Source organism: Aspergillus nomiae (genome assembly GCF_001204775.2).
Source record: "Aspergillus nomiae NRRL 13137 chromosome Unknown contig00298, whole genome shotgun sequence".
NCBI lineage: Eukaryota > Fungi > Ascomycota > Eurotiomycetes > Eurotiales > Aspergillaceae > Aspergillus > Aspergillus nomiae.
In genome coordinates this window covers 15,278-40,569 of record NW_015378353.1, presented here as the reverse complement: position 1 = coordinate 40,569, position 25,292 = coordinate 15,278, and the positions used below count along the sequence as shown (strand labels likewise).

General features: G+C 46.9%; 9 protein-coding genes across 9 annotated transcripts; 5 read left to right on the top strand and 4 right to left on the bottom strand.

The window, feature by feature from the left end:
* Nucleotides 1–842: 842 nt before the first annotated feature.
* ANOM_009596 (uncharacterized protein) lies at nucleotides 843–1,843 on the top strand (the record flags this gene model as incomplete). Its single annotated transcript, XM_015554852.1, has 2 exons — nucleotides 843–1,174; nucleotides 1,264–1,843. 2 exons carry the CDS (start codon nucleotides 843–845, stop codon nucleotides 1,841–1,843), a joined length of 912 nt encoding a protein of 303 aa, XP_015403935.1.
* Nucleotides 1,844–2,360: 517 nt separating this feature from the next.
* ANOM_009595 (uncharacterized protein) lies at nucleotides 2,361–4,004 on the bottom strand (the record flags this gene model as incomplete). The annotated part of the gene is made up of 2 exons (XM_015554851.1): nucleotides 2,361–3,005; nucleotides 3,057–4,004. 2 exons carry the CDS (start codon nucleotides 4,002–4,004, stop codon nucleotides 2,361–2,363), a joined length of 1,593 nt encoding a protein of 530 aa, XP_015403937.1.
* An 873-nt stretch (nucleotides 4,005–4,877) lies between these two features.
* Nucleotides 4,878–5,642, top strand: ANOM_009594 (uncharacterized protein; the record flags this gene model as incomplete). The annotated part of the gene is made up of 2 exons (XM_015554850.1): nucleotides 4,878–5,478; nucleotides 5,551–5,642. The coding sequence occupies 2 exons, from the start codon at nucleotides 4,878–4,880 to the stop codon at nucleotides 5,640–5,642; spliced, it is 693 nt and encodes a 230-aa protein (XP_015403936.1).
* A 1,499-nt stretch (nucleotides 5,643–7,141) lies between these two features.
* On the bottom strand, nucleotides 7,142–8,236 carry ANOM_009593 (uncharacterized protein; the record flags this gene model as incomplete). Its single annotated transcript, XM_015554849.1, has 2 exons — nucleotides 7,142–8,029; nucleotides 8,090–8,236. 2 exons carry the CDS (start codon nucleotides 8,234–8,236, stop codon nucleotides 7,142–7,144), a joined length of 1,035 nt encoding a protein of 344 aa, XP_015403931.1.
* A 1,967-nt stretch (nucleotides 8,237–10,203) lies between these two features.
* Nucleotides 10,204–14,153, top strand: ANOM_009592 (uncharacterized protein; the record flags this gene model as incomplete). Its single annotated transcript, XM_015554848.1, has 4 exons — nucleotides 10,204–12,405; nucleotides 12,458–12,606; nucleotides 12,659–12,680; nucleotides 12,753–14,153. The coding sequence occupies 4 exons, from the start codon at nucleotides 10,204–10,206 to the stop codon at nucleotides 14,151–14,153; spliced, it is 3,774 nt and encodes a 1,257-aa protein (XP_015403932.1).
* A 559-nt stretch (nucleotides 14,154–14,712) lies between these two features.
* On the bottom strand, nucleotides 14,713–16,406 carry ANOM_009591 (cytochrome P450; the record flags this gene model as incomplete). Its single annotated transcript, XM_015554847.1, has 4 exons — nucleotides 14,713–15,030; nucleotides 15,080–15,190; nucleotides 15,243–16,053; nucleotides 16,114–16,406. The coding sequence occupies 4 exons, from the start codon at nucleotides 16,404–16,406 to the stop codon at nucleotides 14,713–14,715; spliced, it is 1,533 nt and encodes a 510-aa protein (XP_015403934.1).
* An 829-nt stretch (nucleotides 16,407–17,235) lies between these two features.
* Nucleotides 17,236–18,251, top strand: ANOM_009590 (uncharacterized protein; the record flags this gene model as incomplete). Its single annotated transcript, XM_015554846.1, has 2 exons — nucleotides 17,236–18,069; nucleotides 18,132–18,251. 2 exons carry the CDS (start codon nucleotides 17,236–17,238, stop codon nucleotides 18,249–18,251), a joined length of 954 nt encoding a protein of 317 aa, XP_015403933.1.
* Nucleotides 18,252–19,291: 1,040 nt separating this feature from the next.
* ANOM_009589 (DUF1115 domain protein) lies at nucleotides 19,292–20,164 on the bottom strand (the record flags this gene model as incomplete). Its single annotated transcript, XM_015554845.1, has 1 exon — nucleotides 19,292–20,164. The coding sequence occupies one exon, from the start codon at nucleotides 20,162–20,164 to the stop codon at nucleotides 19,292–19,294; it is 873 nt and encodes a 290-aa protein (XP_015403928.1).
* Nucleotides 20,165–23,579: 3,415 nt separating this feature from the next.
* Nucleotides 23,580–24,515, top strand: ANOM_009588 (uncharacterized protein; the record flags this gene model as incomplete). The annotated part of the gene is made up of 1 exon (XM_015554844.1): nucleotides 23,580–24,515. The coding sequence occupies one exon, from the start codon at nucleotides 23,580–23,582 to the stop codon at nucleotides 24,513–24,515; it is 936 nt and encodes a 311-aa protein (XP_015403929.1).
* Nucleotides 24,516–25,292: the final 777 nt, after the last annotated feature.

The window sequence follows — 25,292 nt, the reverse complement described above, 5'->3', positions numbered from 1 at the left end:
AAAAATTGAGAAGAAGATGATGAAGAAGAAGAAGAATAGGTAAAAAGGGAGAGAGTGAGAGAGTGAGAGAGAGAAAAGTCGACGAAGGTCCTGTGATTTTCGTTTCCCTTGTGCAGCGGTATTGCCTGTCGAGTAACCGACTGCAATACCAGACCTAACGCCAGTTGCCTTTCTTCTGTTGTGTAGCTGTGCACCGGTTTCCTTTTAGATTATCAGGTGTTCATCCTTGGTACGTGAAGTCTCGAGGCATTTTCATGAAAAGATTTCAAAAAGTGGTCTCATATACTGAAAGCTACAACAAATGTAGCCCATCGGCGCCCTCAATCTGTAGCCGACTATTGGATATTAACATCCCAAATGAGCCTAGCACCTTTCAGGGATTCAGTAGTAGTTTGCCTTGGCTCCCCAACTTGATGCCCAGACATAGTTAAACTGAGCCCACTCGGAAGAGGAGGTCTGGTTGGCAATATTACCATCGGAGCCCACGAATGCCAGGTGGAGACATGACCCCTGATAGGCAGTATATAAGCGCTAATGCACCTTTAGCCCTGGTACAAATATGGCCACTGTCAAACATGGCTATCCTGAGTTGAACTAATTGGCCCAATTTTCGCGCCTTCGGTTACCCTCCCCTTGTCAACTAATCCTAACTAATGTTCGATTCTGAGGGCGCCAAAGCACAGCCCCTATACTGTTATAACCCCCGATGCGTCATCCCAGGCATCTCTCTCGTCTACTTGAGAACTTGATAAACCAGGAATGACGAGTTCACCTTGATTCATACGTGCTACTGGCGAGAACCTGGAGGGACTTGAAATCAACAAACACACCATAGTCCTAAAATGGCATCTGATCCCGCAACGTCAACAAAGACGGACGATGTCTCGCACACTATAACTACACTGGCCATGACGACGGCCTTCACTCCGCCGGCGTCTTGCTCGAGCTCATGGACGTATGAGCCGTCAGTGGCCAACAACGTGCTAAATGGGCTGCTACTACAGAACGCCGCCGCATCTGACAATGCGGATCCCGCTTGCTTTCCGTCGGGCTTCAGTCAATATGGTAGGAAGACAGCCGACCGTGTTTATAGCCCCGGTTACTGTCCTATAGGATACACGTCCGCCGATGTGGCCATTGAACAACCTACAACGACTGTAGTCTGTTGTCTCTCGTATGTGATCCTCTTTGCATTTCTTTGACTCTCCTTGCTCCACCTTTTCACACCCCACGCTTTGTATATTGACCCAGATGCAACTATAGAAAATACTCGTATATGACCAAGATCATGGAAAATAACGGCGCAATATATGCTGGCTGCATAAGCACCTTCCCATCAACAACCTCTACTATCGTCACTGTTCGCCAAGACCCGAAGAAAAGCACCCAGGTACAAGGCCCCATTACTATGTGGGCACAGCCGATTACAATACAGCTGCAATCGTCCGATTTGAGCCTATTTGTTTCTGCCACTCCAACCACTGCAGCTTCTTCCACATCTGATGCTCCTTCAACTCAGCCCACCACCGCTCATCACACAACCGCTCCTCCGACAGCGACAGCATCCGGAGAAACTACAAGCTCTGGATCCAGTGGTATATCGACAGGGGCTGGAATAGGGATAGGTGTGGGTGCGGGTGTTGGCGGACTCATTGTTCTTACGGCGATTGGGCTTTGGTTCTTCCGTCGCCGACGGAGAGCTAACAAGAATTTGACGTCCATGACTGACCCCTTCGGCTCCCAAGGAATGCCGGGCTACCATCGTGCTCGAAAGATAAATGCGGACCCAGCAGAGCTGGACACTTCTGCTCGTCAGTCTCAAAATATACATGAACTTGGCTGATAAATCCTTATGCTCTCCGCGTTCGACGTTGCTGATACCCCTCGTCTGTCAATTAACTCATTGCAATAATTTGTTTTGTGCGGACACATATAATGAACAATCTCATGTGCGAGTGTTTGAACAGCTTTGCTAACTCACTGAGTACTGCACGGTGGTCAACACTTCTCCTCACTCTCCCTGTGGATGTACATAAATTAGTCACTTTATGGTATTTACAATCTACAATACACTTCATCGTCTACATAGATTCCTTGTACGACCCAACATTATTCACCACCCAAGCGGAGCGACTCGTTGGACACCTCAACCGTTCAGGTTATCCCTGGGCACCCACGATTGCTCCAACCACTCGCTCAGTGGCGGCCTTTTTCCTCCCTGGTTGCATATTCACAGCGCCGAGCATCTCATGCGGCTTACAATTTACTAATTGACAATGAATGAGAGAGGTATATACTCTAATAGCGTAATTGCATCCGTTCTAGGAGACCGAGCTACATAAACAACAACACAAGAACTATCACTGTCCTTCGTCCCCCTCTATCGTTGCCCCTTCAGTGTCTCCATCCTCAAGCCACATTTCTATCTCCTCCACATCAAACTCAATCTGCCAGTCCCCCCTCCAGGTGTTAGCGGCATACATCGGCTGGAATTGATCAGACACATTGTGGGATACAATCGCCCTCCTCGCATCTTGCCGCAACATTACCGCCGCACCATTTCCTCTTTGACCGATAACAAGCTCGCCTCCATCCAACTCGTGGCCTGGTCGGGGGCCATTTCCACGGAAGCTGTCCTGGATATCACTTAGCTGGAATAAGAACGGTGTATTTCCGTACGCAAGACGAGGTATATAGTAGCCAAATATGGTCTTCTTTCCTGTCTCCGAGTTCTTTCCGGAGAGAAGGAGGACAATCGCAGCCTCGGGATAAGCATTTAGTCTTTCTGCTATCGTCGAAGCTGTGAGGGACGTAGTTCTCAAATCGTAGTACACGTATTGTTGAAGCTCTCGCGTGACCGCAAGAATTCGAAGTGAGGCCATCTGAGCAAAAACAGCGAAAGTCGCTACTTTTCCTGACTGTGGGATGTCCAAAGTGTAGTATTTATCCTCGGGGTCTCTATAGAACGGGGTCAAGAGGCGCATTAGACCATCCACAAGCATGGGCTAAACGAATCAGTTCCACTCTCAATCGCATCAATGCTTGAACGGACTTACCATCCCATTACGAGCCGCCTGGTCATACATATCCCAGGTAATCCCGATATCGGGTCTTTGGATAGCAGGGCCGACCATACAATCGACAACATGGTCCAGGTCAACTAGCTGCTGGACTGGAACTTGTGGCTTTCGAAAGAATGTCGTCATCAGCAACTTCACAACAGCTCGAAACTGGTCCTGGGGGATGCTTAGGTCATGAAGGCGCTCGTCACTGGCTAGCTTCCTCGCTGTCGCCCGGAAGTAGTCTCGAGGGGATGGCACCAGCCAAACTATTTGAGGCTGAATACTGAACAGCGCATCAAGGATGTCGTGGAACATCTCATCTCCGTGATCATCGTAGTTCGTTTTAGGGAATGTAAGGTCACCGCAATCATGACTAGCGCAGGTGAAATCAGAAGCTCTCCTCTGGGCCTGAGCCTTGGCGTATTCTGCATCGAATGGGATAGACTTGCCATCTCGAGCTGTTGCCAAGCTTTGGAAAAATTGTCTTCTAGAGTCTGCCGGTGATCGGCTTCGACTCCATCTACATGCTTCATGGACCGGCCTCACCCGGCCTGGCATGGTCCACGCGAGTGCACGAAGTAACCCCATATAGGTGAGGGAATCAGGGATCGGGTGATGAAATGGGTATTGAGATAGGTATAGAAGACTGCGGTAAACGAGTGCACCCGCCTCTCTCATGGACGGAGAGAGAAAGCCGGTAGACTCAAGGAAAGACAGGAATGCAGATTGAGTGAGTACCTGTATGCCATTTTCCTCGACAGCCAGCGAGTCAAAGGTCCCGCGCAGGTGTGGCAGCTCTTTCTCTGATTCGATAACGCCAAACTTGCAGATTCTCCGGGTCAGCTTGTATAATACAGCATCGCGATCCAGGAGGCCTTGAGCAGTCAGCTCGTCAATTTTCTGGTAGTGATTGGGATTGTCAAGGTCGATAGGCTCGTCCATATTGAATGGTGAGGGGAGAAAAGACGCAAAACAGAAATATGGTGAGGAACAAGTAATGATAAAGTGGGAGGGAAAAAGAGGAGGCTGGCAAGAAACGACCATGGTGCGGTTATTTATTTCGTCCTCAAGTCACAACAACGTCTCTGCCTGATCCGGAGCCAAAAGGCCTGCTCCCAACCCCCACTTTCTCCTATATCGGTTCGCCCTATAGGTCTAGGATAAGAGGACGACTTTAATGAGAAGGGGCGTCCGGTAAGCTTACAACGACCTCCTGTGCTTATCATACAGAACTTAAGGAGCGGCATCCTAGTTGCTATTATTGTTGGCCTCTACGTATGCCATGCTCTTTGCCATATAACTGTCGTTATTTCACATTTGACCCCCACATGGAAGGACGGAAACCCTGGCGATCACGGTTCATCCCGGTAGATCTTTTGATGGGGGCGGAACGCCATACTAACTCCCAGCGCACTGTCCTGCTTCGGCCTTTCGACTAAAACCAGGATAAGGTATAGAATAGGTCCAATATAGCCTTAAAATAAGTATACTCTGTAGGACTCATCGCCCTTCGCCCCCACTAAGTGCTAACAGACAACTGTCAGCATGAAACATCATCGTGAGCATCAAACCACTACCCTCGGTCGAACGGCCTCAATCCCTGTCAATTGTTGGTGGCCTGGCCTTTGGGGTGAGGAACTTGTATAGACCTTCCCAACACTTGTAGGGAGAGCGGAAACAGATAAATAGAGGTACAATGGCACGGCAGTCAATATACCATCAACTGCAACATCAATCCTCTCCTCTCAATTCCTTCCTCGTCTTTCTCAAAAGCAACAACATATCTGTGAACTACCAGAGTATTCAACAGCCAGGATGAAGTTCTCCAAGATCCTCTCCATCGTTCTAGCTACCCTTGCCGTGGGTGTCAGAGCCCATCCCACTACCCCTTTCAACGATATCCAGCACGTCCCTCAGGACATCAGCAGTGGCACACTTGACTCTGCTTCCGACATCGAAAGGCGCGCAAACCACGATGAAACCGACCGCTTCAAGAAAACCCAGAAGGGTCTGGGCAAGCAGAAACTTCAGCTGGGCAAATCCTACTCCTTCAAGGTCACCTGGACCAGCGGCGCGGCCGGCTCAACGACTAAGACCACATATCCCATCCAGAGAGAAATGAAAAAGACTCAACAGGAATATGGATTTGATCATACTGCTATTGTTGTCGGTGAGGTTGTGAAGATCAAACAGGGAGAGGTTTTCAAGTTGGACTTTAAGGGCCGAATGTACCACTTGCGTGCTGATCTGGAGGGTAGCGGCCAAAGGGCATGGTACAGAACCTCGGTGGAGGGCGTTGAGTGGGAGCCCAAGGATCCCAAGGATTCCAAGGGGCCCCCGAAGACAATGAAGTATTTGCACTTAAAGGAGGTCGACGGAAAGTGGTCAGAAAAGGCTGCTCACGCTAATACGGCCGGTAGGTTGTCCGCAATCCTTTTGTTTTTGGGGGAGGAAGAGAAGACGATTGAAAGCTAACGGTTCATTCAAGCTACCAAGGTTAGCGATAATAACGGCAACAAATGGCAGGGCAAACGGAACGACTGCGAAGAATATGTCAAGGCTTTTGAGAAGGCATTGTAGGAGTGTGGCCAGAGTTGTACTGAGAATTGAGTAGAGCACATATCGGTGGATTGCAGTGATCGAGGAAATGTGCTTGGTAGTGCTGGGTGGTGGCAACAGCCAGTTTGGTCCCTTTTCTTGTTCTACAGATTGGAGTAGTGATGCAGAGTCAGGAATTGCACGAGTTTGGTTCTTACATCATACATTGTCTAGAATGAAGCTGAGGTCGGAGACAGTTTGCATTTTGCAGGGTCTGAATAGCTCCTAGGAGATTGCATGGCACTGCTAGAGGCCCTCAGGTTGACAATACTTGTGGCCGGCGATTTGAATGAGCATTCGAAGAGATCAAGTAAATCGCTAATTAGCTATCGACAGAGAGTAGGTCCAATTAGATTATCTTTAGAAGATAGATTCGCTATTTAATCTAGGTAATCCGCCAGAACTCAGATTCGTCTCTTGGAGTAGTATTGCATGGAGTGTGCATCGAACATGCCATCTCCCGCATAGACATGTGAGCCTATTGGTAGGAATACTCTGGTCCCGTTTTTGATATATTAATTCTACTATACTCGGAGAAATCACTTTAACCTACGAGCTTTATCAAGATAGTGGTGCCACTATCTGGCACTGCAGAATATAAAGTCAACAAGCACGTCGAAGGGTATAATATTAAGATAGATCAGTCCTGTCGGTTATATTAAACCTGTATACCATATTCGTTACATTGTTTATATCAGGTTCTACTAACGAGAGTGTATACCCAGTGCTGGGTAAAAATAGCTAAAATTAAAAATCCGCGAGAGCCGTGCACGATCCGAGAAAGACTTTTAATTCCCTTTAGAAACTTCCCGCTGTTTATAATTGAGAGAGATACCATCGAGAGGAATAAGATCACTCACAGTTTGCTCTTTCTCTTTTAGTCTTGCTTTGAACATGTTGTTCAACTAAAGATCTATGCCTCTCGTGAGAATGAGATCAAAGTATAATCATGAAATACCCACTAGAGAAGGCAGTTTACACTATTCCAGAGAGCCCATTCGTCTAGGACATCCCCAGGTATTCTGCTGATAGAGAATTAACACGGACCATCCAAGCGGCAACTGAGCTATAGTCAGCTTTCAACTGACGTAGTTCTGGGGTGTGCAAAGGCATTTTAGCGGTTAAGATATACCTTTGCAAAAAGAACTGAGTAAAGGCACGGTCCAATAGATTGGTGGGGCATGTCCTTGACTAACCTTGCATCACCCAAACAAGCAGTTCTTCTGATCCTGTCCATCGCTTTACCGTAGTTTGGAGATGGGCGGAGTACCTCAGGCCATGCGTAAGGGTCGTTATGGTGCGAGAAGTGTCGCTGTCATGAGAGGAGACGGCCATGGTAGTATTCCGTTGAATTTTCCGCCCTGTGTGATATTGACGCGAGCTGGAGTATAAATAACATCGTGGAAAACGTATCTGGTCTGGCGAACGGGCATAGATTGTGAGTACTGGGAATCCTTCGTGATGAAGATGCAATCGCAAATCTAAATAAGGCCGAAGAAAAGGATCCCAACTACACCTATTGCAACCTCAATGGCAAAAGCCTTCAGGATGATTTTAACGTAGCGAATGCGAGCCCCCCATTCAAAGCTAGTCCAGGCATCTCGAATGCTGAGCTTGCCGCTGCCACCCACATTTTCGGGTTTCACCTTGCCGCCAAAAAGCCGGTCAAAAGGCACGATCGGGTCATCCTCCTCGGGCAGCATAGAGGCAGCCACACGAGTGAATATTCCCCTGGCGGGAATAGAAGCCAATAGGTAGAATATAGCGGAGAGAATGCTAATGACTATGAAATCGAGACGCCCTGTATCTTTCCAATTGCCAGCAACGCCCATGACGGTCCCACCAGCGAGCCTTGCAGCGGCTGTAGGCAGAGAGAAAGTTACGGACATTAGGAAATTGTACAAAGCAGCCGCAGGAGCAATTCTAGGCCAATGCCGGAGGCCAAGCATACGCCGGTAGGAGCTCCTTGGAGATTGATCGGCGATCACAAGATGAACCCAAGCCATGTGCCAAGTAGCCAGAAACATGCTAACGACGAACAGCCCCAGAAATGAACTGATGAGAGAGTCGATAGGAACCGGTAAAGTCACTGGAAGTAGAAAGCCCACGCCCATGTCGAGGGTTGTGAAGGCCAGATACATACGAAATCCACGGAAGCACGACCAGATGCCACCACGGGCGCGTAGGTGGTCAATGGCCGAGCGTAGCCCGCTAGTGATGGGCTTATTGGTTGATGCAGCCATGGCCTCGGGGTCATGAGGATCGCAGGGACCGTTAGAATCTTCGCGATCGAGGCGAATATAGGTATTGGGGTTCGAGCCTTCGATCGCGGCCAGAGTCCCAATAACCTGGGTGCAGGTGTAGTCAACCTATCCCCGATCTTTGATGAGCTTCAATAGTTGCTATCCCTAATACTCATACCGACTCACCCAGAATATTGCCATACTAAATGCAAGGACCGTAAAAATGACAACTAGGAAGCCCAGCAATTGCGTTGCAGGCTGTTGGCGGGATTGGAGCCGAGCGGAAATCAACTCGCCGCCCCGACGTATGAGAACACTGCCAACAGATGACATGATGATTGATTGAGTAACATGAACGGATTGCGAAGAGGAAGAAGCAGGGTCGAAATTCGGAGCCAGAGTGGGCTAGTGGTTTAATAAAATTCAAGTACATGGCGAGTGTCCGTGTGATGAGCTTGCCGCTGATGTTATTCGCCCCCAAACGTTTGGCCCTAGCTTCATTTGTAGTCCAATTCAGGGTTTTTTTTCATTGCCCCACTCCCAGAGCACTAGGTCATTAGTAAACCACTGACTGGTCCAATCTCATTACAATCGAATCAAATAAGTATACAAAAATGGTACAGAAAGTACATCATACTCGTGGTGAACGTAACAGTGAGATGCCAGGATTCGCACTTGGCTATAACCTACATGGAGGAGATAGGTTAACACAAGTCACGAGGCTTTGGCGGAGTGCAGTCTATACCATACAACATGCATGCAATCACTACATGCCGTGATGAATTACTACTGTGACTAACCGAGGAAGAAATTGCGATGGGGCCGGTTCCTGAATTCTCTGGGTTGAGACTTAAAAAAAGATCTGAGTCCTTGCTCTGCTAAAGTGGAACTAGTGACAGCTAGTCCGAACACCAAGCCTCCTCAAGTGGACTCGGAGATTAAATTAGTGTCCCAAGCTGACTTCAACTGTCTGCCACGCACAATACTTATAACTTAGGGTCGACGTAGTTGATTTTGCTGGTGGCGGGATCTCTAGTCTCTCTCTCCTCCCCTCCGCTGTCATCTCACATTATAAGAAACTAATTGGCTCTCATGACAAGTACATTTGGACCTATTGAGAATATATAAGTCTTAAAACTATTTACATGGTAATTAGGAAAAGAAATTCTCTAAATTCTATTGTTCTTATGAAGAAATCTTTTATATACACCGAAAATCCATGTTGTATTCTAGTAGAGCATGTGTTGATAAAGTGACTGGTCTATAATTATTTACACCCTAGTGACTTTAACATGGCTCGTAAATAATTTTCTGTCCATTGCAATGAAACCGCAATTCCATGTCAGTCGAACCTGCTCACCCTGTTGTAGGACCCCGCCGTAAGATATAGTTCTGATTCTGTAAAGTGACTAGATAGTAGTGCCGTACCAAGTGATTTAGGTATAGGGTACCCGTAATTTCTAGTCTTGTAGAGCCAGACCAGATCCTGCGTGTCGACCCACCGTGCTTGAGTGTATGCGTGCTCTAATCCCTGAAATTCCTCATCCCAAACCATTCACTGGCCTATGGCATGGATTCAAGCTTATCCTTACATTGCGTATGTAACATGACTCATTTCCTCTATTCTTCTCTCCCCTTCACCCCCTCTTTCTTGGTGCATCTCCACCCATGTTATCCCTCTATCGTGAAATGTTAGCTTTCTCAATGGGAACGACAACACGACTAGGAACAAGCTTTGTTGAATTAGCTCTCATATTGTGGACATGCATACCCGTGATCCGTAGTCTTCGACGGCAGTCTCGAAATCCACCTTCCGACGACGGCCTTTACCATGACGAGGATGGGGATGCAACTAGTGAATCGCTCGAATCATTTTCTGATACATGGCAGAGAATCCTTTTGATAGTATTATCTCTATTTGGACTCGGCTGCATGTTGAGTGCGCTTTCGGCACAGGCAGCCGTGGACCAGACTAGTCATCGCTTCTCAGTCTTGCTTGAGATTGGATCCTGGGTAGGAGGATAACTCCCACCCAACTGAAGTATAAAAGTACCCAATGAACTAATCATGTCTGTATATTAGACCCTCATGACCATTCAAGCTGCTGGAGTTTATACAGAGCCGGTGCCCACCGAGCGTTTCAGGATCAGCCAGTGTGCCGCTTGCGCAAGCTTGTATCGGCCTTTGTCCGCGCTGTCGAGCTTTCGATGATTTCAAAAAGCGATAGGATATTGATGCATGTTTCGACGATACTTCGTTTGGGACACATTACAGCAGCCGTGATGAGAGGAATTGTCTGTATGCTGATACCGCGGCGCCCAGGCATATATTGGAACGGAAAGCCTGTTGATGCAGAGCTCACAGTTTCCATTTTGAACCGGCTGTCTTTCGCCTGGGCAGAGCCTCTACTGAGGTATGTCTCGATAAATCAGAGCCTGGGATTCGACAACCTGCCTCAGCTGGCACACTCCAAAAGAGCGGAGTATCTGCTTTCGCGTCTCGTAGTCGCTAAGGCTAGTGGAGGAAAGTTGTGGGAAGCACTTGCCACCATTCACATTCGATCCTTCATACAGCAGGTGGTCTTGACTATTCTATCTTCTGCTTTGAGCGTCGGTCCACAAGCTGCATTGTATCAGATTTTGCGATGCCTCGAAGTTCGTGGGTTGGACCCTTCAGCATCATGGCGGTCCTGGCAATGGGTTGTTATCTTGGGTGCTTCAAGTACTCTGCTCACCACTCTGCAGTCTTGGGTGCAGTGGCTGAACAACGCTGAAGTATGCATTCCCATGGTGGGAGAGCTTCTCACAGCCATTTATGCGAAGGTTTTGCGCACCAAGAGCATCAGATATCTGCCATCTGACCGTGGAGTCGGGGAGGCAAATAAAGACGCGGGTCACGACTCTCCACAAAGCACTATTAATCTTGCAGCAGTGGACTCGGAGCGCATTATAGACTTCGCCGGATATACGTATCTGATACCTTCAGCACTGCTAAGGTTACTCTTTTCCTGCATATTCTTAGCCCGTGTGATTGGGTGGAGAAGCCTATGTTCAGGAATTGCTGTGTCCGCCTTGGTGACTCCTGTCAACTCATATCTGACCAGCAGATATGGAGAAGCTCAACAGCGCCTCATGAGCACCAGAGACAACAAACTATCCATTCTCACTGAGATGCTTCGGGGCATGCGGCAAATCAAGTTCTCCGCGCTGGAGAGTGAATGGAAGAAACGCATTTCCGATTGTAGAGAAGAGGAACTTCGCGCCCTCCGTACGACATTCATCTACAACGCCACCTTGTTTCCAATATTCTGGAGCCTGAGTCCTCTGTTACTTTCTTCGGTATCTTTGTCGGTGTATGTCTTGTGTTACGGGAACTTAACAGCTTCGGTTGCTTTCACCGCGATACCAATGTTAGGATCTCTACAACTTTCCCTCGCAATCCTGCCGGAGTTTTTCACACGGGGTCAGGAGGCCAAAGTAAGCTCTCAGCGCATAAACAAGTACCTTGAGTTGGAAGATAAACCCCCTATTATATCTTCTCCAGATGGTACCTCATTCCAAGACGCCTCGGTCAGCTGGCCCACAGAAGGTCCCCTACTTGGTAAGGGTTCTGAGAGTGCTCTCCTTCACAACCTCAACCTGGCCTTCCCGAACGACGGCCTCAGCATAATTGTCGGAAAGACAGGATCTGGTAAAAGCCTTCTTATATCTGCCATCTTAGGAGAATGTGAGCTTCTCCGTGGCTGTATCAACACCGTTAGCTCGCCACAAGCATGTTCTGAGGAACTAGCAGACAATGAAGACTGGATCATTCCTACCATAGCAAATGTCACGGAAAACCCTTGGATTGAGAATTCCTCGATTAAGGATAATATAATCTTCGGACTTCCTTTCGATATAGCGCGATACAATAGCGTTTTGTCCGCCTGCGCCCTCCTTGAAGACTTGCGGTTACTCGAGGACGGTGACCTAACTGAAGTCCGCCCAAATGGTGTCAACCTAAGCGGTGGACGGCGCTGGAGACTTGCCTTGGCCAGAGCATTGTACTCTCGAGCTAACACTTTGGTTATGGACGACATTTTCAGTGCCTTGGATGCTCAGACTGGGCGTCATGTGTACAAGAACGCTTTGACGGGAGATTTGGCACGTGGCCGAACACGTATCATTGCTACACACCATGTTGGGCTGTGTCTTCCAGATGCTGATCATGTGGTGCACTTGAACAACGGGACTGTGGAGTATGCGGGAAAAGTGAGCGGGCTGCAAACGTGTGGCCCAGAACTCCTACCACCCCTTGAAGATCAAAGGTCTCAAGAGGCCACGCCAACAGCGGTGGAACGAGAAGATAGAAAGCCAAGAAGCTTTGTCATGGAAGAGAAACGGGAAACCGGCGCACTGAAAAGTTCTGTTTACCAAACCTACCTGAGAGCAGGCGGCGGACTCGGCATATGGACCCTCGTCTTGTTATTGTACGCGAGCTATGAGGGTCTTGGTCTGGGACGAGTAAGTACTTTATGTCATAACCATGTCCAAAACTCTAACGTAGCATGGCTAGTCTTGGTGGGTTAAAATCTGGACAGGCCACCTCTCTCAAAACCAACATTTACGCACAATCCAGCCAGTCTCGAGTTCTGCCGAGACTGCTCACGACGATCGCGATACTATCCCATACCTCTATATCTATGGTTCTCTATCAATAGGCGTGTGCTGCTTGGTATAGTTCGACAATTTGCACTCATGCTTACAACCATCCAAGCCTCCAGGGTGCTATTCCAAAGGTTTGTAGCGGCCATTCTGCGCACTCCATTGCAGTATCTGGACAGGATTCCCCATGGCCGAATTCTCAATAGACTATCCACGGACTTTACCCGCATCGATTCCAAGATTGGGGTAGACGCAGGGTTTCTCATTGGGGAGTCTCTGAAGCTCTTGGCTGTTATGACTACTGGGCTATTCATTTCCCCATTACTGCTAATCTTCGGAATTGTTCTCATGGGCTACTGCTGGAGAGTTCTTCTATATACCTAGCAGGAGCCCGCGAGATAAAACGCCTTGAAAGTATCTCCAGAAGTCCAATCTACGAACAACTTCGGTCATCTCTTGTGGGCTTGACTACCATTCGCGCTTTCGGCAGGTCCTATCACTATACACAGAGCATGCACTCAAAGATCGACCATCATATGCAGGCTTCATGGTATCTAGCACTGTTTCAGCGATGGCTCGGCTTCCGCATGGGCCTCGTCGGGGGCATATTTTCCACGGTCACGGCTGCTATCGTGGTCCAGATGCCAACTATACCAGCCTCCTTGGCTGGCTTCACCTTAAGCTTTGCCTTGCAGTATAGCTCAACCATTACGCTACTACTCAGGCAGTACGCAAACATGGAACTAAACATGAGTGCAGTTGAACGTATCCTTGAATATATCAACGTTGAAAGTGAAGACCAAAATGGTGTAGATGTACCTGCATCCTGGCCCAGTGAAGGACGGATTGAAATCCAAGACTTAACCGTTGGTTACGCTATTAACCAGCAGCCGGTGCTAACCGGACTCACTCTCAACATCAAAGCGAATGAAAAAGTTGGAATTGTCGGACGCACAGGGTCCGGCAAGTCGTCTTTAGCACTAGCCCTCTTCCGGTTCCTTGAGTTTCACAAAGGCAGCATACATATCGATGGGGTGGATATCTCTACGATCAAGATACATGACCTCAGACGTCGGATCGCACTCATCCCTCAGGATCCTGTCCTTTTTTCGGGGACAGTACGGATGAACCTCGATCCCTTTAATGACTTCAGCGACGCAGAACTCGAGAACGCTCTCCAGCGCATCCTTTTCCCAATCCCGTCTGTTGAGGTCAGCAAGGTTCCACACTTGTCTCTCGAGTCCACTATCGCTGAAGGAGGCCTGAGCCTGTCAGGGGGCCAGCGACAGCTCCTCTGTCTAGCACGAGCCATTATATCTAAACCTAAGATTATGGTTCTCGATGAGGCGACATCGTCGGTCGATACGAAAACCGATGCTTCCATTCAACAGCTAATTCAGAAGGAATTTAAGAACTCCACCTTTATCGTTATTGCGCACCGTCTCAGTACCATTATAAATTTTGACCGGATCCTGGTAATGGACAAAGGGTCCGTGGTTGAGTTTGGAACGCCAAGTGAGCTGATGGGTATTGAGGATGGATATTTTAGACGCTTGGTTGATATCAATGGTGAGGGGAAGAGTTTAGAGAAGCGCATTCTTAAATGAGTACATTTTGCTCAATTGATATTCCTTGCTATTGAAAGTCAAGTGATGGTTTGGTTGAACGTGCCGTGTGCGTTCAGGACTTGTATCAAGCGAGGATAGACAGGTTTTAAAATATAGTCACTCATATGGAACTCTCTGATTGTAGATAGATTGCTTTGTTGTCTTTGTTCCTATGTATCGCACTCAAATAAGTGTACAGAGTGGCAATTGATCCAGCTATTGACTTTCCTTGTTGGGCATGTGCACTGTATAGCAAGCTGAGAGGATAGGACACACCAGGGCTACTAAGGAGTGCAGTTTCAAGTCTAATAGGATTGTAGCCTTACACCTATAGGGTTCTGTGTAATCCTAGTACTTTTGTAGCAGCCCCACGAATTAGTAGACTATGTTATCTAGCATCCTGTAGATCACTAAGTGGATGAAAGAGCAAAGACTAAAGCTCTTGGCTTTACACGACTGTGTCTGGTGAAATCAATTGAGATACACGGAATTGTAACTCTATTTGGTAGTGATAGGCGACAAGGCGTGCGGGCTCTCTGGTGGGAAACGAAGCATCTTTTCAGACGGCCGTCTCTCTGAGCCTGATCCGGAGGTCATCCTTGAAGGTTTTAAGAATCACTTCTTGGTTGTCCAACGTGGCGTTCGGATTGTCTAACCAGATTTCGAATCTGGTTATGATCGAAGCGACGACCAGCTTCATCTCGATAATAGCCAAGTCCATTCCGATGCATCTCCTAGCACCTTTGGAGAAAGGCACAAACCATCTCTGTAGTTTTTTCCCTTCTTCCCCAGACCATCGTTCCGGGATGAACTCGTTTGGCTCGGGGAAGAATTTGGGGTTTCTGTTGATATCATCCAAGTGAAAGCCAACTACGGTCTATACGAAGAGTAAGTAAACAAATATGAAATATGACCGCGGCACGTACACCTTTTGGGAGGGAATACCCGCCTATAACACATTCTGTAGTGGTAATCTCACGAGGCAAAACCGTAGAAATTGGCGAGCTGAGTCGAGTTGCTTCGCGGATCACAGCATCCTGGTTCGCATGTCAGAAACTTAAGCTAAGCAAGGACACGCTCACTGCTTACAAGATACGGCATCTGTGAGATTGTTGCCAGCTGTATATCCTGCACCTTAGCTTTCCCAAGGCATTCCACTTCCTGTCGTAATTTAATCATCTTCTCGGGATATTTGCAAAGACACACTAGGGTTGTGGTTAGTGCATGCGCTGTGGTGTCTGAGCCTGCGAAGATGAGGAAAAAAGCCTCGTCGACGAGCCTTTCGATTTGGACCTTGGTCAAGTTTAAACCCTCCTGGATCCCAGCGAATGATCGCAAAAACCTGTCAAAGATTGTACTATCCAATGATCTATCCTTATCATTCTCATGAAGAATTCGGGAGTAGTTCTTTTGTACTAGCTGGTCACTGCGCCTGCGCATCTTCACATAACCTCCAAAGAATGTTCCAATAACCGACAACGGAAGACTGAAAATCAAGCGATTTAGTCCTGGAACCCACTTGAAGAATATGACGCTTCCCAGTGTTGCTTCCATATCAGTTAGGATACTTGCTTCGGTGCTAAAATTATCTGTATAATGTAAGTCCATCCCGAAGGCGAGTAGATATATCACATCGCAGGTTAGTCGCTTAAAGAGATCCACAAGCTCTACAGCCTCCCCAGCGGACTGACGCTGCTGCAGGCCTTGACACATGACGTCCACTTTCGCCCGAATATTGGGGTAACAGGCCTCAATTCCTTTGGAACTGAAGAATGGATCAAGCTGTTTCCGTTGACGCTGGTGGATAAGTGGGTTGGTCTCTGCTCCTAGGGCCCCTGGGACTCCGAACTGCGCGTAAAATCCAGGGTCTTTGCGGTACGCTATTTGGGAATGAAAAACTCTTTCAAATGATACCTCTTGTCAGAATCTTGTGCTTTACGAGCGCATCTTGGAAGCTTACTCGTGGAATAGCTCGGGGTCATTGATATGCAAGAAGTTGGGACGTATTCTGATGATTGGCGACGAATACTTCTCATGAAGCCTGCACATAAGATGACGGGCATTTCTCTGTGCGATTATGTCCTGGTACATATCCCAACCGCTCGTTATTGAGGCGATCGTAGGACCGGGAAAGTGAGAAAGCGGCCCGGCGAATGCATACCAAAGGCGGTACCCAGCCGCGCAGGAGAAAAGGGCAATCAGTATCAGAAACAGTAGGCTGTGCTCTTGGGAGAGAAGTTCAGGCAATGCCATGGCTAATATACCAAAAGGCCTTTCGGGTTTGGTGGGAGATTGCTTCTCAAGCGACTGAACAATCATACTACTTGTACTCGCAGCAGGGCCAGGTCCAGCCCTTATGAGGTATGGATCGATCAAGCGAAGCCTAACCCTAAAGGCTTAAGATTCTCGCTTCCCCCATGCATACTGAGCTGGTGTCGCGCTTTTTTCGCGCCCAGAAGCCAGATAACAATCCAGTACTACAATGCATAATGGAGGGTGATCTGTCGTAACCCTACTTGCTCATGCTGACCCACATCACGACGATCCTGAATTGGAATGGAAAGCACAGTACCACCCGGTCTCTGGGGCCTCCTTTGCGGAATAATGTGACTGTAGATCAATTGTACACTCTTTGCGGCTGCCTACGTTTGTAAACCTTTGCGTGCGTTTTCTATTGGAAGAAACCTTGTACGTAACCTAGAAGTCTTATGAAGGACTAGTCTTGCTCTGTTAGACCTGGATTACGAGTCCTGCAGCTCAAAAAAAAGCTAAATCTTATCAGTCAACCGTGGCAGATCTGCTCTTCATTAACCTATTTGCCTTGCATCAGTGAAGCGACTAGAGTAGAAACAAGACTTTGTCCCAATACAAGATGTGGTAGTATGTATAGCATATGGCCCTAGCCACAAAGTTTAGAATATAGTCTTCGCCAGGCCCCACAAGCGACGACAAATACAGAAAACTACTATAGGGTTTAAATCGAACGACAAGCCGATACAACTATATAAGCCCCCCTTCAACATCAGTCAAGTCCTTGTACTCGAAGGAAACATTGGCCACGCAATTTCACATTACTCCTATCATGGTCGCCAAAGCCATTTCCATAGGCTCTTCAACTCTGAGTTACATTCAGAATTCTGTGCTCCATGAGGCAGATGTGTTTGTACGCTCTACCTGGCGTGACTGGCTAGCATCCGTTATTCCTGGAATCATTTTTTTCCTCGGTTCCCTGACATATTTATCTTTCGAAGGGATTATCTTCAATTCAACCATAACCGTTCTATATATGACGCTTTATATATACTTCTTCAATACATGGACACAATATACGAGCGTCGACGAAGATCGAATCAACAAGCCAGATCGACCCATCCCAGCCGGCATTACTACTACAGCTGGCGCTAAACGCCGTGGGATGGTACTGACTGCACTCTGGTTTGGCTTTGCAGTTTACCGCCCCGACTTGATTGTAGAGACGTGGATCCTAGTCGTCGCCACAATAACCCTGGGGTTGAGTGGTTTCGGACGGCATTGGTTCGTCAAGAATACTATCTGCATGACGGTTATGACTTGGGGTTTGTTATCCTCACTACGGAAGCTCATGGGTGCCTCCCCACCCAATACCTCTAATCACGTATTTTCTCTGTCACTTTGGTCGGGGTTCGTCCTTTATGCCCAGGATTTCCGAGATATTGACGGCGATATGGAGACTGGACGCTGGACACTTCCAATTGCTCTTGGTGATGGCAATGCTAGACTCCTATTTGCCTTTTTCTGTATGCCACTGGGTTATATGTCTTTGTGGTATACTGGCATGGCTCAATTAGCACCCTGGACTCTTGCTGGGCTGCATGCGCTTGTCTCGTTCCGGTTTATGACCTTGCGGAACAAGCCAGCGGATCATGCTTCTTACATGGTGAGTTGGCCTTTTCGGTTGAATGTATAAACGAAAATCATTAACAATTTCTTCTGTCGCAGTGGATTTGCAAGATTTTCTGCATAATGTGTGGGCTTAGCTCATTGGAAGCTGCGAAGCTGATCTCTTCCGATCGCCCACTAGAGGTGGCCGTGCCTTGTCTGCTCCTGGATAGGGATTGAGAGCCTGAGGATAGAAGTCCCTACTAATTTGAGGTTTGCATGGAGCTCAAAAGGCTTCAACTATGATATGTCCATCGCCTCTCTGGTATCAAACCTTGGGCCAGAAAACTCATTTGATCTCCCCTCTTGGATATGGTGTGAAGGCAAGGACAGCATTCCAGAGGATATGAATGTAACAGTAGCAAGCTATAGTTTGACTGCTATACAAAGATTCAACTAAAACTAATATCTCCAGTCTTCTATTTAAAATAGCGGTCTACGTGCAATACTTGAGATATAATATAAGAGCCTACCAGATCTCAATCATATGACAGGGTGCGCTAGGCATTTTGCAACATATTGAAATACTGCATCAACATTCTCCCACTGCCTGAAAAGTGGACGCTCTGAGCATACACTGACGAGTTGTTCTCCATGCTGAACAGCGTGTTCTGCAGGTTACATGTCTATGCTGTATCACTTCCACTGCCCTCGGTACAATGCGCCCACCGCCGATCAGAACATATGTCCCTGGAGATTGGCCAGCTGCGCCATGATAGATAATAAAATTCAATAGTTAGCTTGTGAAATATGCGCTCCTGCTTCAGAGACTTTAAGGAACTTTATCTTGCAGGTTGTTGATAATCCCCGTCTTTTACCTGGACTAGGGCTGGACGTCAATAAATCTCACACCGCTCAATGCTTCACAACTAGGCGTTCAGGCAACCTCGCTGCCGCTTTTCTTTTGTCAATATCCACTATGTTCAAATATTCTCTATTTGTGATCCACGGTGTGCGGTAATGACAATATGCATTTATCCCCCGAGGTGCCTCGAACAGTTCGCAAAGGGCTCAAGCTCTAAGAATCTATGATCGAATGGAAATTCGTGTTTGAATACTTAAACTTTCAGACTAGAGTCTTCGCAAAACCTCAGCATATCCTACACCAATGGTAAAATTCATGGCTTACTCTGTACATTGGCACATCATGCCTGAAAAAACATAATTTACACGGCCTCGGGAGCTTCAATCATATCATCATTCATAACTTCTCAAGGCATTCAAAATATAACTTTCTCAAATGCTTCTTGTAGCCCTCTATCCCGCAGCCATGCCTCTAACGCCTGCATATCACCTCTATTAGCTCTCTGACCACTCCGTTCACCGAGAGAATCCGTAATTTCCTGCATCCCCGAGAACACCCTCTGAACACCTTCCGTCTCCCGAAACCTCTCGCTGACCTTTTTCTGATGACTGGGGATATCGCCCCACGAGTGTGTCTTGATGAATCTCATATAAGCATCGATATCCGCCGACCCACCCTCCAGACACAGTACCCCAGGCTTACCGGCCAACACAAAACCAGTCAGAGAATAGGCCGGCGCATTGTTAACCATATCATCCCTCTTTTCCCGAGTCGACAAAGACGGGAAATAGAACCAAACCCGCACGATGGGTTCCGAATCACCCGCCACAGCCTCAGAAGTGGACGTCTGCCTTGTTTCAAGAAAACGGAGCGCTTCCTCCCGGACGTATTCGAATGCTTCCAGCACATCATCTTGGGGCATTGCGGCGGCCAGTCCCGCAACCTCGGCTTTAGACATCCAATCTGGTTGTCGAAGCGTATAATTCAATGGTGGTGGTTGTTCAATCTCGGGACCCTCGCCTTGAAGGGGAATCGAGATGTTGACTTGGATTGTTTTCTCTCCTTCTACGATAGGTAGACACACAGCGAGGAGTAAGCTTGATGGTATGCCAGAGAGCTCAATGGCTGGGTCCTGACACCAGTCCCGGAGCTTTTCGACGCATTGGGCTGTTGATGTTGGGATGTCAAGTTCGCCTGGTGAAGGGAACATAGCTGTAAGGAGATCAATCATGGATAATTGTGATTCCATGATATCCGGTGGTAGAAGTGTCGGCTGACTTTGTGTCATTTTGGATATGAAGACCTTGCGGTACTGATCTTTGACAATCTCTCCAAGAGTTATATGCGATGACTTTTTCCTAGCGCGAAGAAATGAGGAAACTTAGAGAATAATTTGGGTCAATTGAGTGATATATAAAGAGAGCTAAGTTAGGTGTACACTGTCTTTGAATATCTTCGTGGAAGTCCCTGGATCTCTCTTGTATATGTCAATGAAATTGACATATAAAGATGCAAGATCAATATAAAATGGTCGAATCAAAGTATGCCGACGTCGGCCTGAGTTTATCCGGTCGGAACATCCTTTCTCCCCTCTTTATATGGCACTACAGTACAACTGTAGAATATTGCTATCTTTTAAATAGTAAGTTAGATGGCCGCTTACCTGCTGTGTTTGGCTGAGAGAGGGACGAAAAATGGGTTCTTGTGGATCAAGTCTCAGGAGAGTCACTTGGAAACTTGTAGACATAGGGTCTTCTCGTCCTGAATTGCAGGATAAAATGTCGAGAAATGAATCTTAGATATCGCCAAATGTAGGTTAATTCTTCAATTCTGTGGTGCATATGCATATGATAGGTCTATACATTCCAATCTGTATCATGCGAGATCTACTGCCCCATACCGAGCTCATCCGACAAAAGTTTAAAAATCCAACTTCACCGCTAGTATAAAATCTTAAAAAAACAAATCTCGAGTTTTAATTCTCGGGGACCGGCAACCCTGGAATGTTTTACAGCTTTAACCACCTGGTTTTCTGCCTCAATTGCATACTAGTTAGTCTACATTATCACGGGCATCTCGATGCAACAGCAACAATTAAAGACCGCCAATGTTGACATCACAGTGCATCAGATGAAGAACCAACATGGTATGAAGACACCATTAAGATAGAACACCAATTATTATGCACCCCTGCTAATGCCACTCATTTCGTTGCCAAAGGGGTTATCCGTGGGAAAGCCGATGTGCTCACATTGTCTAATTTTCGCGATCACAGAGTTCTATTTTTCTGGCTCCTTGCGCTTGGGAGTACGATTTCATTTTTCTTCTGGCTCATGGTAGCCACCTACGTAGCCGGGATATGCATCCCTGTCAACCTTGCACAGCTGAAGCATACCATCGCCCGTCTGTCTTTAAATTCGTCTTTCAGCGGAGCCACTACAGACGATGGTAATGCTAGGAGCTCTCTGAAACAGGCTTCTATAGATACCTGGTTTTTACTAAGCCTTACTATGGCTGTGGATGCCTCTGCAATCGTGGCTTCCTTTAACCGTTCACTGATTCGACGATTTCACTACGTTGTCTCTCAGCGCATGATGTTTCTTGCATGCATTATATCATATGCAGTATTGTCATGGAACAAAGACACGACGACTTTTCTGTCACGGCATCCAATTGAGTTATTAGTCCTAGGTTTAACTCTGTACCTGCTATTAGGCATTGTGTTGGACATGTTCGAGCAGCGTGTATCTTCTGATCTGCTCACTTCCTGGGGAACACTTGCAGAGTATAGCAGGGATTTGGGCCATTGTGATACATCCTGGGGGTATGCACTCTTTCTCTCAATAATTGTGGGAGGGCTGGGCATAATTTTGACGATATTCATTCCGCCACCATGGTCAGCTTTAATACCGGTTGTACATATTCTATTCGAGGTACGTTCTCGGGATATTACAGCCTTCTATTACTAGAGCTCTTACTAAGTTATCGCCATATAGTCTGGATTCCTACCAGCCATAAAAGCAAAGCGGACACCCCGGTATCTTGTATTGTGTTCTCCTCTATTCTTTGCCACTATCTGTGTCCATTGGGGAGTAACGCCATTAATAACCAACCCGCGTCTTTCCATTCCCCCGTGGACCTCTCTGACTCTGCTTTTGGTCAGTCGGCTTTTGCTCGATATACATCTAAAAACTATTTTCAGCTCTCGGGCTGAGTTACAATGGGCACGTACGAACGTCCTCATTTCCACACGCAGACTTGTGTGGATCTGTGTAGGAATGGTTTTCTTTGAAAACATTGGAGTGCAGATCATCACATATATCAAGCCAATCTCAGTGGCGATATTCTTTGGGCTGAGCTTCACTGGATCCCTGGCGGTTGCTGCATACAATATTGCTCTCAAGATTCCTACACGCTGAATAACCATGCTCCAAAGGGTGCTTATTACAGACCTTTATAGGATCATGATAGCCGGAAGTGATTATGATAGTGATATATAGTTGCAATTGCAGGGAGGTGTTATATTAGAGGATTCCCGACCTTACTATGAGAGTGTTTCATCTTGGCCGGGGAATGAAACTAGTTATACAGCATATCAAGAATCACATAACACGAATTCTATCGCCCCAAATATGGTCCCAAGTTGCCATCTGAACGGCACAATGATAGATCAAGCACTAACGAAATGCTTTATAGAATCTAACCCCCGATGGTATAAACAAGCACCATGGCTCGTATTGCTGTGGGACCAAGCCCTAAAGATAACGTTGTAGGCCCGCAGCCTACTCTAGAGCATTCCCAATCTGGTTTAGGTCGCTTCTTGCTTATAGGCACGTGATATCCAAAATAGGCATGGCACGCTGCGAACTGGAAAGGGGACCTATAGATAACACACGCTGTTATCGTGGTTCCAAAGTTGCGATACAAAGGGCACCGGATCTCGAACGAAATCAAGCCAGGATCTGACATCTTTTTTCAGCTAAAATCATCTTCGCCAGCAATTCCATTCAGATCACTACTCATGTTGCGATCCACAACATTCACCCGTCATCTAGTCTGCGGCGAGATTACATATTCTGCTGCAAAAGAACTAGAAACCAATGTGTTGGCATCGTTAGGCTATTTGGACGAACAAAATAAGTATTTCGGGGATTTACTCCAGAAGAGCCATCTCATTGAAGCTGTGGTTGCACATCATCTCAACTTGATTCCAACAAGCTGTTACGTTGCTGATCCAAATGAATGGCTCTCTGGGACCTTTAATGTTTGCATCCCAATCTATGTTGGTAACAGCAAACAGGGTCCCAGTTTTCTACTTCGTTTTCCGCTGCCACACAGGGTGGGAGGGAAGGCCAACCCAGGGAACGCTGATGAGAAAATCCTCTGTGAAGTTGGTACCTATACCTGGCTTCAGCACAACTGCCCAGAAGTCCCTATCCCACAACTACATGGATACGGGTTATCAACAGGCCAAAAGCTAAGTGCACCTCTTTTTTTTCTAACCAGCTTTCGCTAAGAGTTAGTTTACTGCTCTCAATAACATACCTTTCTTGGCTCGTTCCATCGAATTCTTCCGCCGCCACTTCTTAAGACTTCTTGGGTACCCAGTACCATCCAAGTATGTTGTTCACAACAGCAAGTTGAGCGAGCCATTAGGAGTCGGGTATCTCCTTATTGAATATATCGATGCGTCACGGGGCAAAATGCTGTCTGAGTCATGGGACCAAGGACGGCACAATGCTCGATTACGAAGAAACTGTTTCCGAAGCTTGTCCAATATAATGCTGGCTGTTACACGTACTCCTCTACCCCGAATTGGTTCTTTCATTGTGAATGAAAAAGGATTTTTAAGGCTAAGCAATAGGCCCCTTACCCTTGAAATTCATGATCTTGAAAATGAGCATATTCCTATAGATATCCCACGCGACTTTACGTATTCCACCGTGGACGCCTATGTCAATGACATCCTCGCATTCCATGAAAGCCGCCTCCGTCATCAACTTAATGCGGTTAATGATGTTCAAGATGGTTTATTCCAGATGGCTGCTTTAACAGTGATGAGAGCTGTTCGGCATATATTCTTCCGCGGCGATCTTCGCCGAGGCCCTTTTCTCATAAGCTTTACAGATCTCCACCAGAGCAACATCTTTGTCGATGAGAACTGGAATATTACATGCCTAGTTGACCTGGAATGGGCCTGTTCTCGTCCAGCAGAAATGATTCACCCACCGTATTGGCTGAGTAACCAATCTGTTGATGGGATTGACCTTGGAGAATACGAAAGCCTTCATAAGGAATTCATGCATGCTTTCGCAGAGCAGATACCAAGGTATCCTCATCAATCAGGGGAACGGCTCCACTCAATACTCCACGAAGGATGGGACCAAGGCACATTCTGGTACGCCCTTGCACTTGATAGTCCGAGTGGACTTTTTCAAATCTTTTACGACCACATACAACCACGATTTTCAAAAGATCACATAAATGATGCAGTATTTTTCCGGATCACTATGGATTACTGGACAGTCAATGCAGCCAAATTTATCCATCAAAAAGTCAAAGACAAAGAAAAATACGATCGGCTATTGCTCGAAGCTTTTACACAGCCTTCCATGGACCAGATGCCTATGCACCCGTAATACGGTTATATTTCCCCGGCTCCCCTCTGCTGCTGGGCAGCTCCACCCCCACTGCTACCCTGATCGTTTTCGCGAGCCTGCAGATCTCTTGCTGCAGTGTCGAGAGATGCCTGCGCATTTATGATCCGTTTCTTATGGGCTTTTCTGCCCGATGAAGAAAGCTGGTTAAGGGTTTTGGCGTCTCCTTTGATGCCCCTTTCGCTTCTTCAATCGTAGATAAACTAAGCCTTGCTTTAAGGTACTGTAACTGTTCGTAGCGAACCAGATTGACTTAGGTAGGATCTATGGTCCGAAGAGATAGCATGTGATTTAGCGAATAAGATATCATCCCAACCAGTGGCAGGTTGTAGGTAACTGGGATGCTTCACGAACATGTTGATGCAATAAATATAGTTCAGATGACTCTCCATAGGGACAGCTTTTCATTAGAGGAGAACAGGTTTGACCCAGACTAACCCCGACACGGTGTTGAACCCTTCCATGCAACTACAATGCACCTAGGACAGCCTTGGATCAGATCTCACTCAGCTGCAGACATCAAAAGCGCTTGGTTCCTCAAAAGTTCGTCTTCTGTTAAAGAAAAAATATCCAAGTTCATTTAAGAACGTTAGATTTGTAGGGAAATTACAATGAATAGGAAATGTAGGATTGAATACCTTAAACAAACAACAAGAAAAAAGCAAAATATTAACAAATGTTTTATCTAATTATAGTTCAAAAGTATATTGAATACAAGGTCTTTATTACAGAAATTTGCTAGGTATTCAAGGTAGGGTG